This window comes from Carcharodon carcharias, chromosome 6 (genome assembly GCF_017639515.1).
Source record: "Carcharodon carcharias isolate sCarCar2 chromosome 6, sCarCar2.pri, whole genome shotgun sequence".
Taxonomy (NCBI): Eukaryota; Metazoa; Chordata; class Chondrichthyes; order Lamniformes; family Lamnidae; genus Carcharodon; species Carcharodon carcharias.
In genome coordinates, this window is record NC_054472.1 from 17,514,176 (window position 1) to 17,532,647 (window position 18,472).

At 39.3% G+C, this 18,472-nt stretch overlaps 1 protein-coding gene across 6 annotated transcripts in view; it reads right to left on the reverse strand.

Annotated features, from left to right (window-relative positions):
- The window catches only part of LOC121279060 (protein MTSS 1-like), a 177,748-nt gene that overhangs the window by 11,866 nt on the left and 147,410 nt on the right, over positions 1–18,472 (reverse strand). For 3 of the 6 annotated variants that reach the window (XM_041189912.1, XM_041189917.1, XM_041189918.1), the window contains 6 exons: positions 14,006–14,113; positions 13,597–13,694; positions 11,632–11,842; positions 6,020–6,139; positions 4,875–5,069; positions 3,011–3,181 (listed from right to left, as the gene is read on the reverse strand). In XM_041189912.1, the coding sequence (XP_041045846.1) occupies positions 3,011–3,181; positions 4,875–5,069; positions 6,020–6,139; positions 11,632–11,842; positions 13,597–13,694; positions 14,006–14,113 (903 nt within the window). The remainder of the gene's footprint in view (positions 1–3,010; positions 3,182–4,874; positions 5,070–6,019; positions 6,140–11,631; positions 11,843–13,596; positions 13,695–14,005; positions 14,114–18,472) is intronic. The other 3 variants (XM_041189914.1, XM_041189915.1, XM_041189916.1) reach the window with 3 other exon arrangements.

The following is an 18,472-nucleotide window of genomic DNA, read 5'->3' on the forward strand; positions in this document are numbered from 1 at the left end:
CTATGAACTCTCCCTCGAGGCTACCCTTGCCAATTTGATTAGTCCAGTCTATATGCATATTAAAATCACCCATGATTATTGCAGTATCTTTCTTACATGCTTCCAGTATTTCCTGGTTTATACTGTGGCCTACTGCTGAACTACTGTTTGGGGACCTATAGATTACTCCCACCGGGGACTTCTTTCTCTTGCTATTTCTTATTTATACCCAGACTAACTCTACATCTTGCTCTCCAGTGCCTACGTCATTCCTCACTTTAGCACTGATCCCTTCCTTTACTAACAAAGCTACACCACCTCCTTTTCCTTCCTGCCTATCCATCTGAAACACTGAGTACCCATGGATATTCAACTACCAAACCTGTTCTCCCTGTCAACATGTCTCAGTAATCGCCACCAAATCGTACCTATTTATCTCTATTTGCACTGTTAACTCATTAATTTTATTCCAAATGCTATGTGCATTCAAATACAAAGCCTTTAAGTTTGCCGTATTATCAATTTTCCCTACTTTTATATGATTCCTTGGTGCAATATGGTATTCATACACACTGTCCCTTCCTTTCACTTTTTGGTAACAATCAGCCTTGTCACTAACTTGCACTCTTACCCTCTCCTTAAACTTTGATTTGTTTGTATTTCCATGCAACTGAACCCTTCCCCCAACCATTTAGTTTAAAGCCCTATCTACGACCTTAGTTATGTGATTCGCCAGGACACTGGTCCCATCATGCTTCAAGTGGAGCCCGTCCGAACGGAATAGCTCCCTCTTTCCCCAATACTGGTGCCAATGTCCCATGAATTCGAACCCATTTCTCCCACACCAATCTTTGAGCCATGCATCTACCTCTTTAACCTTATTGACCCTGTGCCAATTAGCTTGTGGTTCAGGTAGTAATCCGGGGATTATTACCTTTTTGGTTCTGCTTTTTAATTTAGCCCCTAGCTGCTCGTATTCCCTCAGCAGAACCTCTTTCCTCGTTCTACCTATATCATTGGTACTACGTGGACCACGACAACTGGATCTTTCCCCTCCTACTCCAAGTTCCCCTGCAGTCCAGGTGAGATATCCTTAACCCTGGCACCAGGTAGGCAACATAGCCTTTGGGACTCTCGATCCTGGCCACAGAGAACAGTATCTATTCCCCTAACTATATTATCCCAAATTACAACGACATTTCTCTTCTCTCCCCCAACTTGAACCACGGTGCTATGGTCAGTTTGCTCATCCTCCCTACAGTCCCCGCTCTCGCCCACACAGGGAGCAAGAATCTCGAGCCTGTTGGACAAGGGCAAGGGCTAAGGCTCCTGCAGTGCTACTGCCTGGATCCCTCTATCTGCCTCACTCAGTCACACCCTCCTGTCCCTGGCCACTGGTCAAATTTAAGGTAGTTAATCTAAGGGGTGTGACTGTCTCCTGAAACAGTGTCCAGGTAACTCTCCCCCTCTCTAATGTGTCGCAGTGTCCGAAGCTCAGATTCCAGCTCGACAACTCTGAGCCGGAGTTCCTCGAACAACCAATATTTGCTACAGATGTGGTCACTAGGAACCACAATGGGGTCCACCAGCTCCAACACATCGTCTGGTCCTGCATCTCTATTTTATTTAATTAGTTTTTCCAATTTGTTTTTAAATTTCCTACTGGCATTTAGTTTATCAATCTGTAAAATATTTCTCCTATTTACCTTTAATCAGAAAGCAAGTTAGAATAGAGATTCAAAATACACTTTTTAATATCAATTGGAACTCGCGCTCTCTGCTGAGTTGAAGCTGAAGCGTTAGGCCTCCGATCCTGTGCTCCAGTAGTCACCTTTAATCTGAAATCAACTTAGAATAGGTAGTTCAAACTAGCAGTTACTTACCAACCAATGAACTTACGGTTTTCCTGTGATGTCAATTTTTTTTTTTAAACTCAGCGACGGTGACTGGAGAGGACACTCTTCCCAGACTGCTTCACGGCGACAATGACTGGAGAGGACACTCTTCCCAGATTGCTTCACAGCGACAGTGACTGCAGAGGACACTCTTCCCAGACTGCTTCATGGCAACGGTGACTGCAGAGGACATTCTTCCCAGACTCCCTCAATATACTACCCTCAACACCATGGGCTCTTATCTTAATAAGTAGCCTTATTTGCGGTACCTTATCAAATGCCTTTTGGAAATCCAAATATCTTACATCCACTGGTTCCCCTTTATCTATCCTGCTTGTTACCTCCTCAAAGAATTCGAATAAATTTGTTAGGCATGATTTCCCCTTCATGAAGCCATACTGACTTTGCTTGATTAGATTATGTATTTCTAAATGCTCTATTACATCATTTACAATAGATTCCAACATTTTCTCAATGACACCCTTTTCAGATATAAAATTAAATGCTGCACCATCAAAATCAAAGTGTCAAAATCCTACTATCAAAATTAAACCACTTAAAATAAACTTCCAAGTTGAATTTGCTGTAAAGACTACTAAATGATTAACAGCACAATGTAAAAACATATCCAGCATTAGCCATGCCTTTTCTATAAAGCTAACAGGAATCAAATATTTCATATTAGCAGGGAGGTGATGGTGTAGTCCAGTGACTAGTAATCCAGACACCAAGTGTAATGCTCTGGGGATCTGGGTTCGAATCCTGCCATGGCAGATGGTAGGATTTGAATTCAATAAAAATCTGGAATTAAAAGTCTAATGATGACCGTGAAACCATCGTCAACTGTTGTAAAAACCCATCGGGTTCACTAATGTCCTTAAGGGAAGGAAATCTGCTGGTCTGGCCCACATGTGACTCCAGGCCCACAGCAATGTGGTTGATTCTTAAATGCTCTCTGAACAAGGGCAATGAGGGACGGGTAATAAATGCTGGCCTAAAAGAAAAAATGTGCAATGGTAAGAACAGGACATGTACATTCTGTCCCCAATTGGGGGACTTTAAATTGCTCTCTCAAGTACATATCTCCAATAATGAGCACAGAATTCATATTAGATTGGCAATTTAATAGTTATTACCCTTGCTGTAGTAGACACAGTCATACTTCTAGTCCTCTGTGCTTCCTCTATTTGTACATTCTGGCCAAGAGATGGAGTCTTTGCTTCAGCATCTCGTCGCTGCTCTGAGTCTTTACGCCTTGGTAAGGTATTTACTCCTGGCTGATCGTAGGGACCTGGTCTTGCCCAGTCCTAATTAAAATACAGTTAAGTATTTAAAAATGTAAGTATCTGCATTTTTCTACTTTTACACGAATATCAAATCAAAAGCTCCAAAGCACTGCACCCTCGAGTGATAAAGAAGTCAAACAGATGTTTCTCCACTGGGGTTTGTATGTGTATAAATAAAAGGAAGAGGGAAGCAGTATCACCTACGGCTAACTTCACTAGTTTAGCCGAATGGATTTGGCAGCCTGGAAACAGATTGCTTTCTTAGACAAGGAATTATTTTTGGGACAATGTAGGCTGGGGCAGGGAAGAGGAGAACTCAGGAAAAAATGGGAGATAATTTAATGGAATTATGCAAGAAAAGGGAAAATATGAAAACCATAGTTTGCAACTGTCCAAAATGCTTTAGTAGCAACAGAAACTTGTATTTTTATAGCATCTTTGAAGTAATAAGACATTCCAAGGTGCTTCACAGGAACAGTAAAAGTCAAAATTTGACACCAAGCAGTATAAAATAATATTAGGGCAGATGGCCAAAATCTTAGTCAAAGGATGATAGAGAGAAGATTATTAGGGAAGATAGTTGCAGCTATAGTTCAAAGAAATTACTGTAATACACAACTGCTTCAGCACAGTAGACCTTTTTATGTTAAAAGGGAGGGACAGTATAGAGGGGGAGTTGAGGAGGGAGCCAAAGAGGCCGAGTGGACATTTCTTGGATGCAAATCACAGAAGAACTCTGTGGTAGAGAGAGATTTGGCTGTCCTGGTGGATGAAATCACAAAAAGTTAGTATGCAGGTTTAGCAAGTGATTAGGAAGGAAAATGGAATGTTGCTGTCTATTGCAAGGGGAGTGGAATGTAAAAGTAGGGAAGTTTTACTGCACCTGTACAGGGCCTTGGTGAAACCACATCTGGAGAACTGTGTACATTTTTAATTTCCTTATTTGAAAGAAGTTAGAAGTTCAGAGAAGGTTCACTCAACTCATTCCTGGGATGAACGGCTTATCTTATGAAGAAAGCTTGAACTAGTTGGGCCTATATTATTAGAAGAATGAGAGGTAATCCTATTGAAATACAAGATCCTAAGGGGCCTTGACAGGATGGATACAGGGAGGGTGTTTCCTCTTGTGAGGCAGATGAAAACTAGGGAACACAGTTTAAGAATAAGAGGTCTCCCTTTTAAGATGTAGAAGAGGAGAATCTTTTTCCTCAGAGGATTGAGAGTCAATGGAATTCTCTTCTCAGAAAGCGCTGGAATGAGTCAGATAGATTTTTGATAGACAATGGAGTCAAGGGTTATGGCAGGAAAACAGCAAAGTGGAATTGAGACCAGAATCAGACAACCACGATCTTACTGAATGGCAGATCATGCTTGAAGGGCCGAATGGCCTAATCCTACGTGAAGCAGCATCTCACAGGCCTGATTAGGCATGATAGAAATGCAAGAGTTTGGTGCGGTGTGGATGCATGAGTCATCACAGTGCGATATCATCATGGTTTTACTAATTGAACAAGCTGTTATGCAAGCAGCAATATAAATTAACTATAAATACTGCCATTTATCTTTACTGATTTATCTCCAATTTATTTTGGAAAAAATACAAATTGTCATAGGTTGTTACAAATTGTCATTATGTTTTTAGAAACATGAGAAAGCTGTCCTAGGAAACATTTTCAAAAGCTACTTCAAAAAAAAAGACAAGATGAGCACAAACCTTCCAGCTAGGAACTTTGGATGATGGAAACATGCCAGGCCCAATGGTATAATAATGAGGATAAACTGGGAGAGCGGCTGAACAAGGTCTGGAACAGGGTCGGGAAGAGGGCTGAAAATGTGGGAGAAAACGTGTACCAACTGAGGCAAGGTATGGTTCACTAGATGAACTGAAGTAATCAAACCCATTTGTCAACTGCAAATAAACAGAAAAAGCAAAACAAAACAAAAATACACAAAATGGAATAAAAATGATTATGAAGAATGTCACAATAACCAAAATACAAAGTCAATGGGAGAAGTATCAATGAATTGGGAACAATCTTCACAAAATATTACAAACATCCAGCCCAAAACAAGCTCATAGGGATTATTCTTGTACTTCAAGTAAGCATTCAATTTAAAGCAAAGGTAGCTCAGAAATATATGCATTTTTATTACGAAAATTCAAAACCATCAAATAACTACAAATATCACAAATTGGGGCCTTTTAGTATTTTCCCATAACTCTGCTAAAGATATTGTGCTCAGTTATTTTTTAAAGATGTAAATGTACCCCTCTTTAGTTCAGGTTTACAAGATTACAAAGTTAGCAGCTGGTGTTTTTTTTAAATTCAGCTCTTCCTCCCATCCTCTCCTGAAAACACTAGTCCTTTGTTGGGGTACGCTTGCTCAGAAGCTGATGGGCCTCTAGTACTTCAACCAAGCATATATTCAAGAGAGAGTTCAGACAGCAAGTGCCAGCAATTTATTTGAAGAGGAAAAAAATTACAACGACGACTGATCCCAATTTAGCTGGGCATCCCTACCCACACACACACACATCTCCCTCGATCAATGGCATTAAGATATTTAGCTGTATCCCCAACACAATCCCAACTAATGGATCTAATCTACATCTATATGGCTCAATACCACACCAACGAGGGCTTTATTTAACTGAACCTTTAGAAGTGTGAGATTTCAGAACACTTCAATTTTATGCACAATTAATTCTGCATTAATAATCCAGAAACAAATTTGATGGGAATCAACAGATTAAAAAATATGAAACTGCCTGGAATACTAATAATAGAAATATTTCCTGGCTCCTCATGTTGTAGATTCACATACGGGGACATTGACAGTGCATGGAAGATTTATCACCTTTTCTGTTGATGCCCAGGCTCCCATGGTAGAACCCGAGCTTACGGAAGTGGGTGAACTGCACTCACTCACTGATTGGCAGGTTTCAGATGCTTCAGAGGAGGCAGAGCTTGACGAATTCTGCACCACACCAATAGGGTGAATGGGGGAAGAGGCGAGAGGAAGAGGTGGGGAGGGAAGAGGAAAAATAAAAGCAGAGAAGAAAAGCACTGTATTAGGGCCAACTTGCTTCAAAATACTTTCAACAACAATTAACTCCATCAAATAATTGCAAAGAAACAAAGACAAGAAAGTTCAACCATGCTAATGTACAGAACACAAAGATTCAATTTTGTTGAGGAATCTGGTTTCTAATTAACAAGGCAATTAGATTAGCGAGCCTGGTTAATGAGAAAAAGTGCTATGCTTGCAATAGTTAGCAATCAGCATAATTAATGTGGTGATTATACTTAGCATCTCTATTTCTACTCCTACTTAAACCAATGACTGCATACAAACTGAGAAACAAGCAATGTTACACGACAAAAGAATAAAAAATAGTAATCATCATGCAAAAAGAAGCCCCACTATAAATTAGTGATTGTACTGTAGTTTCACTCTTGCAAAGGTATTCGTTCAGTGACCCCGAGCTGCTGGTCACCTGTCTTTTTAATTTTCCACCTTGCTGTCTGGCTGACCTCTCTCTACTTGGTATCTTGTAGTGTTCCAATGAAGCTCATTGTAAACTTGAAGAACGGCACCTCATCTTTTGATTAGGCGCTCTACAGTCTTCTGGACTCAACACTGAGTTCAATCATTTCAGACTATAATCTGTGCCCTATTTAGTCTCCTTTTTCTTTACAGGTTTCAATTTTACTCTCGTTTTCCTTTATTTTTGTTTTCAGATGGAAGATCTTCTTCATTCTGCCATTCACGCGTCCTCTAGACATCTTTTGTTTCTTTACCTGTCCCATCACCACTCTTTGGCCCTGCACTACCAACTTGTTTGCTATTTTATCTCTCCGGTCTTTCAACCTATCACAGACACTCTCTTATTTTCTTCCTGCCCTCCCACTTTCACTGCTTAAAGCCTGTTACATTTCCAACTTAACCCAGCTCTGATGGAAGGTCATCAACCTGAAATGTTAACTCAATTTCTCCCTTCAAAGATACTGCTGGACTTGCTGAATATTTCCAGCATTTCTTTTGTTTTAAATTCAATCTTACTAAGTCTGAGTACACTCTGGCACCAGTATAAACATCTCTGAAAATATGAGACACAATTAAAGGAAACAAAACAAAAAAAATTAGTAAAAGGAAAACGAGAACTTCACATTGGATGTCAATGCCCACTATGCCATAATTCTAGTGACAACTGTATAGCATGTTACCAATTGGCTGCTGTGTTTTCCATATTACAACACCGAACACTTCATTGTCCTTGATGTGCTTTGGAATGTCCTGAGGTTGTGAAAGGTGTAATATAACCATACCAATGCTTATGACTATGACAATTAAATTCTAAAGCAGAGTATTACAACAGACATGATCTTATTGTAACATGAGTTTCTAGATTTTAAAATAAAGATAAATATCTTAAAATAGATGAGTGTTAATTTTGGAGTTTATATGAAGGCTAAATCCTTTGCCACCATTGAACAATTGCAAGTCAATTAGTTAAAATTTGTAACAACTTGAATGGCATTTAATGCCTAGAAGATTATGTGGAGAAGTGCTATGAATGGTTGAAACAAATGAATAGTACATCAGCTAAATTAATGAACCGGGAACTTATGGGCATATACTTACACCAAATAATGTTTAGAAGTAGAGTTATTGACAATGGTTCAAGATCTATACTGCAGAAATTAACAAGACATAAGAATGGGATGATAATAACAGGCGCAGTCAATTTTCTTCCTAGAATCTGACTGTTGAGCTTTTAACAAGCTTACATATGTAACATTTGCAACTGAGATCATTAACAGTTCTATTTTTCTTAGACTGCCCTAGTTGGTCTTGCTACTTAACTATCACTAATAATTTTAAAGGAACAAACAGCAACATTCACATGCATGTTCATGAAAACTTGTAGAGTTCATATGACACCACTCCTTTCTTTTTCTGACATATTTTAAAAACATCTATTTTTAAAACACTAGTAAGCATAAGACAATACGAACATGCAAAATAGGAGCACAAGTAGGCCATTCGGGCCCTCGAGCCTGCTCCGCCATTTGATAAGATCATGGCTGATCTATTTGTGTTGATTCCACATTCCCATCTATCCCCAATAACCTCTGATTCCCTTGCCTAACAAGAATCTGTCTACCTCCTCAAAAATACTCAACCACCCCGCCTCCACCACCTTCTGAGGCAGAGTTCCAAAGTCGCACAAACCTCAGAAAAAATTTCTCCTCATCTCTGTCCTAAAAGGGCAACCCCTAATTTTAAAACAGTGCCCCCTTGTTCTGGATTCACCCACAAGAGGAAACATCCTTTCCATGCCCACCTTGTCAAGACCATTCAGGACCTCATAGACTTCTATCAAGTTACCCCTCACTCTTCTAAACTCCAGTGGAAACAAGCCCAGTCTGTCTAACCTTCCCTCATAAAACAACCCACTCGTTCCAGGTAGCAATCTAGTAAACCTCCTCTGAACTGCATCCAACACATTTACATCCTTCCTTAAATAAGGAGACCAAAACTGCACACAACATTCGAGATGTGGCCGCATCAATGCCCTGTATAACTGAAGCATAACATCCTGGCTTTACGTTCCGTTCCTCTCGTAATAAAGGATAGCTAAAGGATAAATACTTGCTGTAACTGCATACTAACTTGTTGTGACTCACGCACTAGAACACCTAGATTCCTCTGCACCTCAGAATTCTGAAGCCGTTTTCCATTTAAGTATTACTGTGCTTTTTCATTCTTCCCCATTCTCACTCTGTAGAGTGACCAACACTCACTTTACTTACTCTTTTCTTCTTTAAATTTCTGTAGAAGCTCTTGTTATCCATTTTTACATTAGCCAGCTTCCACTCATACTCTAATTTCTTTCTCCTGATTACCTTTTAGTCATTGTGCCGTTCTTTATATTCTGACAAATCATCTGGCCTGCCATTCATCTTTGCACAGCTATACGTGTTTTCCTTAAGTTTGATGCTTTCCTTAACTTCTTTAGTTTAACCACGGATCATGGGTCCTCCCCTTAGAAGTTTTCTTTATAGATAGGAATATTCTTATTCTGAAGCCTGAATTTTTCAGTCGATGTGCGGGGGCGGGCCCGACACGCTGGCACATAAAATGACACATGATGATGCTGGACACATGTCCCGACATCATCGCGCTGTCTTGCGATGTTTCGTTTGGCAGGCACGCACCGGAGTCGGTGCGCGCCCACTGATAACTCACAGGCCTATTAAGGCCATTAATTAATTAATGTAATTGTTATGCTGCCCGTCCAACTTTACAGTTGGCAGGCAGGCGAAAAGGCCAAGCGGCCTTTACATATTTTTAAGAAACCTCATCCACAAGCAGAATGAGGTTTCCTAAAGCTTTTATTAATTAAATAAAAAATTTCTCAAATCTAAAATCATGTCCCATCTCATGAGGGGATGTGTTTAAATAAATTTTTAATCCATTTATTAATTTTTTTCAAAAAGCGCTTCAATCTTCCTGAGGCTCCATGCCTTAGGGAGACTGAAGTGCTCTTTTGTGCGCATGTGTGGAAAAGCGCTGGCCCCAATTCTCCCTCCTCCCCCAGCCCGCACAGGTAGTGCTCTACCGCTCGTGTCTTACACTGGGCGGGCCTTAATTGGCTCGCCTGCGTAAAATGGTGGCGTGGAGCTGATCGCGGGCGGCAGTCGGCTCTGTGATTGCCCCCGCCCGCTCCCACTGAGCCCGCCCAACTGAAAAATTCAGGCCCAAGTATTCTGAAATACCCCCTTAAATGTCTGCCATTGCTTCTCTATTGATCTATCCCCTATCATAGTCTCCCAGTTCACTTCAGCTAGCTCAGCTTTCATGCCTACATAGCTGCCCTTATTTAAGTTTAAAATACTAGTCTTAGACTCTTCTCCCTTTCAAACTGAATGTAAAAATTCAATCATATTGTGGCCACTGCTACCTTGGCATGCCTTCACTCTGAGATCATTAATTAATCCTGACACATTACACAATACCAAGTCTAACATAATCTGCTCTCTGGCTGCTTCCAGAATGTGCTGCTCTGAAAATACTCTCTCAAAAGAATTCTATGAACTCCTCATTGTGGCTACTACTGCCAATCTGATTTTTCCAGTTTATATATATAGATTAAAATCATCCATCATTAGTACCATCCCCTTATCACACACACCCAATATTTCTTCTTGTATACTTTGTCCTATATTGTGCTTACTGTTAGGGGGCCTGTAGACTACTTCCACTAATGACTTCTTTCCTCTACTATTCCTCATCTCCACCCAAACCAATTCTACATTCTGATCTCCTAAACCAAGGTCATTTCTAACTGTTGCACCAATGCTATTCTTAATCAACAGTGTTACCCCTCCACCTTTACCTAGCTTCCTATTCTTCTTGATCATATACCCCTCAATATTCAGGACCAAATCCTTGTCATCCTGTAGCCACATCTCTGTATTCGCTATCAGGTCACATTTATTTACTTCAATGTGCTCCATCAATTCATTTACTTGTTATGAATGCTACACGCATTCAGATACAGAGCCTTTAGTTTTGTCTTTTTGATATCTTTGTAACATCTAGTCTTCACTATTGGTGTATTCTTAGTTTCTATCTCTCTGTTTGTTCCTGCTATTCCATGATCCTCATTTTCCATATTACTATTGTGGCCTCCTGCCTTGAATCTATCCCTTGATTTGCTACATCAACCTAAGCTTGATTCCTCACCTCCACGACCTCCCCAAACATTATTTAGTTTGAAACCCTCTCTACTTCCCTGGTTATGCCATTTGCAAAAACACAGGCCCCAGCACGGTTCAGGTGTAGACTGTCCCATCAGTGCAGCCCCCATTTTCCCCAGTACTAGTGCTAGTGTGCAATGAACTGGAATCCACTTCTCCCACACCAGTGTTTGAGCCACACATTCATCTCCCTAATCTTATTTCCCATGTCAATTTGCACATGGCTCAGGTAATAATCCAGAGATTATTATCTATGAGGTCCTGCTTCTTAATTTGGTACCTAGCTTCTCATACTGACTATGTAGAACCTCTTGCCTTGTCCTGCCTATGTCATGGGTACCTTCATGGATCACGACAACTGGATACTCTCCTTGCACTGCAAGTGGGAGTAATCTTTAATCATTTGAATGCAGAGAAATTTGCAGATTTTAAACTACAACCAATTTTATCTAGCATTGCTAAATTTCTTCAAATTTCCCACTGTTAATTATATTTTAAAGTTTGAGAAATGTATAGTTTTTTTTAAATATTGGTCTGAAATATTCATAGGATTATATTTCATCCTGGTTGAGAATGCAATTGTAGCCCTCAAACGATTCATTGGGTTCACAGCATTACATTAATATAGCCTGTAATGCTAGATTTTTAATATTCAAAAACTGCATAGCTCAGGGAATTGACATTCCATACAATTTCACGTACCTGATTGGTTCCTTCTGGTGGCATTGGGGAAGGGGACTTTGACTGGAATGCATCCTGGGACATGAAGCCAGAGTCATGGGATGACACACTGGACAGCCTCATTGGAACCTGTTGGGGCTGGTTGGAGCTGCGGTAGCGATAGTGTGAAGTGGGTGAGTGAGAGTGGGATCCACTGGATCTGGAGTCACTACTGTTAACGCTGTTCAGACTGCTAAGAGAGACAAAAGGGAGGACAGGAAGGGGAAGACCATGTACAATTAAACACTCAGGCTCCACATATCAGAAGCAACAGCCATTCACTGTTAAGCCACAAAAACACATCAAGGAAGTAAAATAAATAGGAATTGTGCCACTGGTGCAGAAAGAAAAAGCAAATTGTTGGGCATTCATTATACCTGGCATGCTAGCTGATTCCTTCAGCCTACAACAGTATTTCTTTGACAATGTTACCGCATTATTTTTTAATTAGCAATGTGTCCATCCAATAAACTAAAGACAGCAATCGACCTTGCAAACTTTCTTCTAGTTTGCAGCAAAAATAAGAGTATTTATGACATGAATGCAAACACAGCATGCCAACAGCTACTATACGTCACAAAGAATGGGAGCTTTTCCCAACAGTGATCAACAGAATCAGACACAGGACAGGAAGGTACACTATCACATTGGGAAACATTTATTTTTCTGTAATCATAAAATACGTTGGTGTTTGGCCCTTTGCATCAAAAAACAAAATTATTATTTTAGCTTAATTTCAAATATTCTTCAGTCTTACAATCCACTTATTTTATTACATTATATTTAAAAACAAAACATATTTTGGATATGAGATAAAAAATTATAATTTAAAAGCTGCGATGGGGTACTTCAGTATTCAATGGTCAAGTGAAGGTTAACTGGGAACAAACAAAATGACAGCACTTTCTGTAAAACGCTTACACGTATTCAAACTCGCTAAACTTCATTTTGCTAGCTTCACTATAAATCTCAAATTGAGATCAGCGGCCCTCCAAAGCCATTGCTTTACTGTCCTATGCAGTTTAAACACTTTTGAAACACATTTTACAATTATTCTTGCTGGGTGGGGTAAGGGAAATCCGGTTACAGTGAGCTGACGTCGCAACTCAAAAAGCCAACATTCTCTGGATTTATACAGTTTCAGATTCCGAGACATTGCACATAGAACTGAAATGAATTCCTTGGCTTTTAGAAAGTTAAATACAATTTAAGTCTCCTCCAAAGGAAACATGCAGTAAGTGAAGAATTCTAATGGATCTTATGCAAAATGTTCAGTATTTGAACCTCATGAAGGCGGCTTGAGGTTGTTTACACCCTTAATTAAATGGTTCACAAGAATGAATAATTGTCATGTTCCATGTGAAATTCAGGGCCTGAGATAACGCGAGATAAAACTTTATTTGGAATGTTAATCAGGGTTAGCAAAATGTCTAACAGCAATGTACAAGGCAGGATGTTACTCCTGTACAGTTGTTTATCATGAAATCCCGTGATAACATAGTTCACTTGGCTTTTCATACAAGTGAGAAATAAATATTTAATAGTGAATGGGTAAAGAAATACTACCAAGTGGATAGCTTTCAGAGAGCTGCCACAGGCATGGTAGGCAGCTACATAAAAATAAATCTAATCTGCGATGGAGATATCTAATCAAATTCTAACCAGCAGCTGCAAATGTCTTTCTATACACTTCAATATTTTTAAACACACAAATTGCTCTTGAAATGCTACAGTTATTAAAAATACCAATACACCTCTTTTACATTTAAACAGGAGACATGCCTCTCTTTCACAGAGAAAACAAGCCAAACTTGTGGGCAAAATGCACGTACACAATTGACTGCAATGTGGCACAAGTCAGGCACAAATTTTGACACAATCCCTTAATCTGCACTGTAAAATCATACTGCACAGGTACAATTAGTCACAGTCTGTACATTCACATACCTGCAGACACTGGACTTCCTGGACATGGTGGTGCTTGGAGAAGATGGAGGGGTTTGGTATGTCCAGTTATAATCAGAGCCCTTCAGGTCAATAATCACCTTGAATAAAAATTATGTAATTTACAACATAAGAAAGACGTACTTCAAAAATTACATGTTAGATAAATCATAGTTTATACATTTTACAACGTAGGTAGCAAACTTACAATTTGACCCTTTTCATTTCAACATTGCCACACACTGACAAAATACACAGAATGATCATTATTTGTTACTGACACATGAAGCTTCTGAATATATGTAAATCATTCCAGTCATGACTTCTCAAAATACATTTTACAAAAGCACAATTACAATGATGAACTTCAAAGAAAAATCTTCATAATTTCATGGGCTCTTGACTCACTGACCTGTTCACTGGCTGTCGGCAGTTTGTGAGGATCCATCGTCAGGTTAGTCAGGTCATCTGCAATAGTCTGCAGATGGGTTACTTCTCCCAGCATTGACATTTCTTCCTCCTAAGAGAGATATAGTACCAGATTTAGAAGATAATGCCCTCATATGGCTAATGTTAATGCTTACATAAATCGGTCATGGAATAATAGGTTAATTTCATGATTAGCCACAGTTTAGCAAAGTCAACTTTACAGTAATCTTTTATGCTTCATTTTATTTTTTCCCCTCAGTGTGTGGGCAATGCTAGGTTTAATTGCATTCTCCATGTTTACCTGTTAAGGTTGCTTTCTCCTTGAACCACTGCAGTCCTTGTGACAATGTAAAACCGGTGTAGTAGTTTCATGATGGAATGATGACCAGAATCACTGACTGTGGTAAATACACTGATCCTTTTGACATAACAAGTGATGTGGAGCAGGAGTTTGGCACAGCCCCTGTACTCTTCAGTGTATTCTTTGCTGCCATGCTTCCTGCTGCATTTAATGCAAAGGTTGATGAAATACACATCCAATTAAGAGCAGATGGCAATCTCTTCAACCTGAGATGACTGAAATCTTTGTAAAGGAAATATTATTTTTTCCTAATATTACTGTGGGATACTTTAAAGCAGGCTTTTGTGGGCTGTATGTGTATGTGACTAATTTAATTGAACTAAGGATGGTCAGACTACACGGTTTGAAACATCATAGGGGTTAAGTATAAAACACACATTTTGAAATGGACATGATGAGCTAAGAAAGATAGGTAAATAGGTTAGAGTTAACGTTTGCATTTGTAGATAAGTTGAGAGGTTGTTTGAATTCAAAAGGGACAGGATAAGATGTTTTACAACTGGCAAAATAGATAAGGCCAAGTTCTTAAGTTTATTTTTCCTGAAATTACTGGCCAAGATGACATCAAGGATTTTTATATTCTGGGAAAAGTAACTTGCAAAGAGAGGGGGAAACAATGGGATTTACAGATCAAAAGGAGAAAATATATTAAAGAAAAATGGAAAGCCAAATGGGGAGTGGCCATGTGAGATCATGAAGGTGGACTGTGTGAAACAGACCTGTGAAAAAACAGCCTCTAGCCACCCCAGGTAAGCGTTTGCTTGTTCCAGAGAGCAAGGTTTTGTTAAAAACCTTGGAATTCCATTGTTGAGTGAGGAGGAGAGAAGAGCTGTGAAACACCTCCCTTACAGCAAGAGTGGGTGCTTATGCTAATATTCCTGTATGTTTCATAGATTAAGAATCTAAGTAGAAATATTTTAGGAACTGTTATAAGATTAAGTTTAACTGTACAACTGTAATCTCATGTGTTTAAGTTTTCTTTTCTTTTGTTAATAATGTTTTAACTTAATCTTTAAAATCTCCAAAGGTGGTAGTGGACTCTTTGCTCCTGACTTCAGTGAATATACCTTCTCATAATTAATACAAATTGCAAAATGGTTGTGATAGCCTGGCCAAGTGTCCTTTGAGATTTGGTCAGCCTAGTAAATACCAATTGCCATATCATAATCCTCAACTAAGATATCAGAGATGGTGTTATGGGAATTGCCATTTGCTGACGATTGTGCCTTTCTGTCACACTGTGAGCATGGTCTTCAAAGGATCATGGTCTGTTTCTCAAAAGCAGCTGATGACTTTGGGCTAACCATCAGCTTAAGGAAAACAGATACTCCACCAGCCACAGCCGACCTCAGGTAGGTAGTTCGACAGGCCCCAATTGAAATGCATTTGGAATATCATGGGCATCAAATAGGAGGACAAAATGCCCAACACCAAGGTACTTCAAAAAGCAGAAATATCTGGAATTGAAGCATATATCATCAGAACCCAGCTCAGGTGGAGTGAACATGCAGGACGTATGACTGATGACAAAATCCTCAAGGCGGTTATATATTCACAACTTAAACTTGGACACCTGTGAAGTGGGCCAAGATTAAGGTTTAAGGAATCCTTGAAGGTAAACCCCAGGACATGTGGCATGTCCACCACAGACTGGGAGAAAAATGCCAAGAGAGAACTACCTGGGCAGCAATCTTCAGTAGTGGCATTATTTCCTTCAAACAGCAAAGAATGAAGGCAGCTAATGACAAAAGGCAAGCTGGGAAGACTGGGCAGTCCCAGCAACAAAATTAGACAATTCATCCCTGCCCGTCCTGGGAAAGCTATGCAGGTCTGCAATTGGACTCCACAGTCACATTAGAATGCACAAGAGATGAATCTATGCAGAGTCATCTTTGATAACAAAGGGAAAGCGGCTATTGGAGGAGCTAAAAATAGAGCTAACCACTGGAATCTTCAGTGAACATCCCCACAGAAATTAGAAGATTTCATTGATGAAGCAAATAAAGACAGTTGGATCAAAAATACTTTCCCGAAGAATTCCTGTCGAAAGATCCTGAAACTGTAATGATCACCTTTCGACAATTACCATCAACATCCTTTGCTCCAGGCATTACTCCGGTCATGGAGGGTTTTCCCTTTAACTCCCCCCAGTAATTGCAGTTTTACTTCGAGCCATACTTGATGAATGCTACTTTGATATCAGCTCATATGCATACTTCCAGAATAAGACGGATGAGGCCGAGTGCTGCTTGTAGAATTTGAACTGGGCATATACAATTTAATTTTTAAAAAAGTAATGGAGGAAATAATAGGTCTTAAGATGGACACTAAGACTTGATGGTTTCCAGTCCAGAGTGTTTAAAAAAAGCTAAAGGAAATTGCAGGTGCATTAGTCATAATTTTCCAAATCTCTCTACATTCAGGAATTGTGCTTATAGATTGGGAGATCTAATTTCTCATACTGTATTTGATTTGATAGTGAATTCACTATTCCATCATGAGAGGGGGAGGGGTGGAGAAACCAGGTGACAACAGACCCTTCAATTTAACGTCAGATATGGGAAAACTACTGAAGTCCATCAGAAACAAGAATGTTGGACTCTTCGACAAGTATGAGCTACTCAAAGAGAGTCAGCATGGATTTGTGAAGAGTTTAACATGTCTGAATAATATATTTTACTTTTTTGCAGAGATCACTAGCATGATGGATATGCATGTTGTCTATGTGGACTGCCAGTGGAAGCTCCCAAAGTGATAGCAACTAACCCCACACTTGACTAATATAGACTTGTTAATGAAAAATGGGAATTAAGTACATTAAAATTAATCATTTTTTCTTTATATAAATGAATGATTGCAGTGGATTTGGTACTAGTGCTTGACCTCCGGAGCCCAGCATCAAAACCAGTTCAGATTGATGAGATGAAATTCTCCTGTTAACTAAAGCTCCAACACAAAATATGCTTGGACAATCCCAATCCAATTTCCAGGACAAACACATGGTGGAAAAACTGGTAGTCTCATTGAGGCCAATGATGTGCAAAGTGAAGAACTATCAAATTGATACAAGTGAAGGCTGCACTTAGGTTGCAGCAGAGGTCCTTTTTCTGAGAGGAGAATGGATCACAATTTACTGTTAAAAAAAGTGAGGCTAAGAGCACTATTATTTATGCGTAAATCGAACAGCAACTTTAGATAGTGCAGGTGCACAGTTAAACAGACAAAATACAGAACTTACTGTCTGTAATATGCTACTCTGCTGTAAGTTGCATGGAAATGGTGTTTCACTGTCTGGCTCCCTGTTCAAATGTATTCAACATTTGACAAAGTTCCGGTACTTGGGCCATAGATATGGACTAAAATCACCACAAAAAGTTAGGGTTTGCCTATTTCAGTCTCAGTACCCTTTTTAATGGTGAGACAAATATTATTTACTGTTAAAACAACCTGCGGGGCATTGAAACTGAACTTTGACAATCCTTTACCTAATTGTTGTTAGAGATTAAAAAATGTTTTTTTAAACTTAAAATTTAGCCTATTTTTTCTTTGTCTTTTTTTTTCCTCTCTCAACCCAACCTTTCTTTTCCTCTCTAATTTCTCATTCTGTTTTTGATTTGATATTGAATTCACTATTCCAACTTGCACTTCTTAGTTCAGGCTCAGCACTGTTCATTCACAATTCTTCATTCTGATTGGTCAAGGAAATATGCAGTTGTTTGCTCAGCTCAATCTGCCCCGATGCCTTGTAGTGGAAACTGTGCCATTTCAATCATCTGTTAACAGCAACTTACCAAGCAAGAGCTCATGGAAATTAAATGGGCACAGCAAATTAAATGGGCACAGCAAATTAAACAAATAGAACCTGACCCATGTGTTACCAGGGGGAAAGAACAAGAGAGTCAGATGAAAATAAACCATGAAGTGAAGCCTAGGGCAATTTATCAAGATTAAAATTTTGATGTATGGTAGGTATAATGTGTTTGAGCGGTTTTAATATTTATGCCATATGTGGGTGTCATAATGGATTCTGAAGAACTGCAGTCTCATGCTACAGAATTCCAGTGCCACTGTTCCAAATGATTTGATATG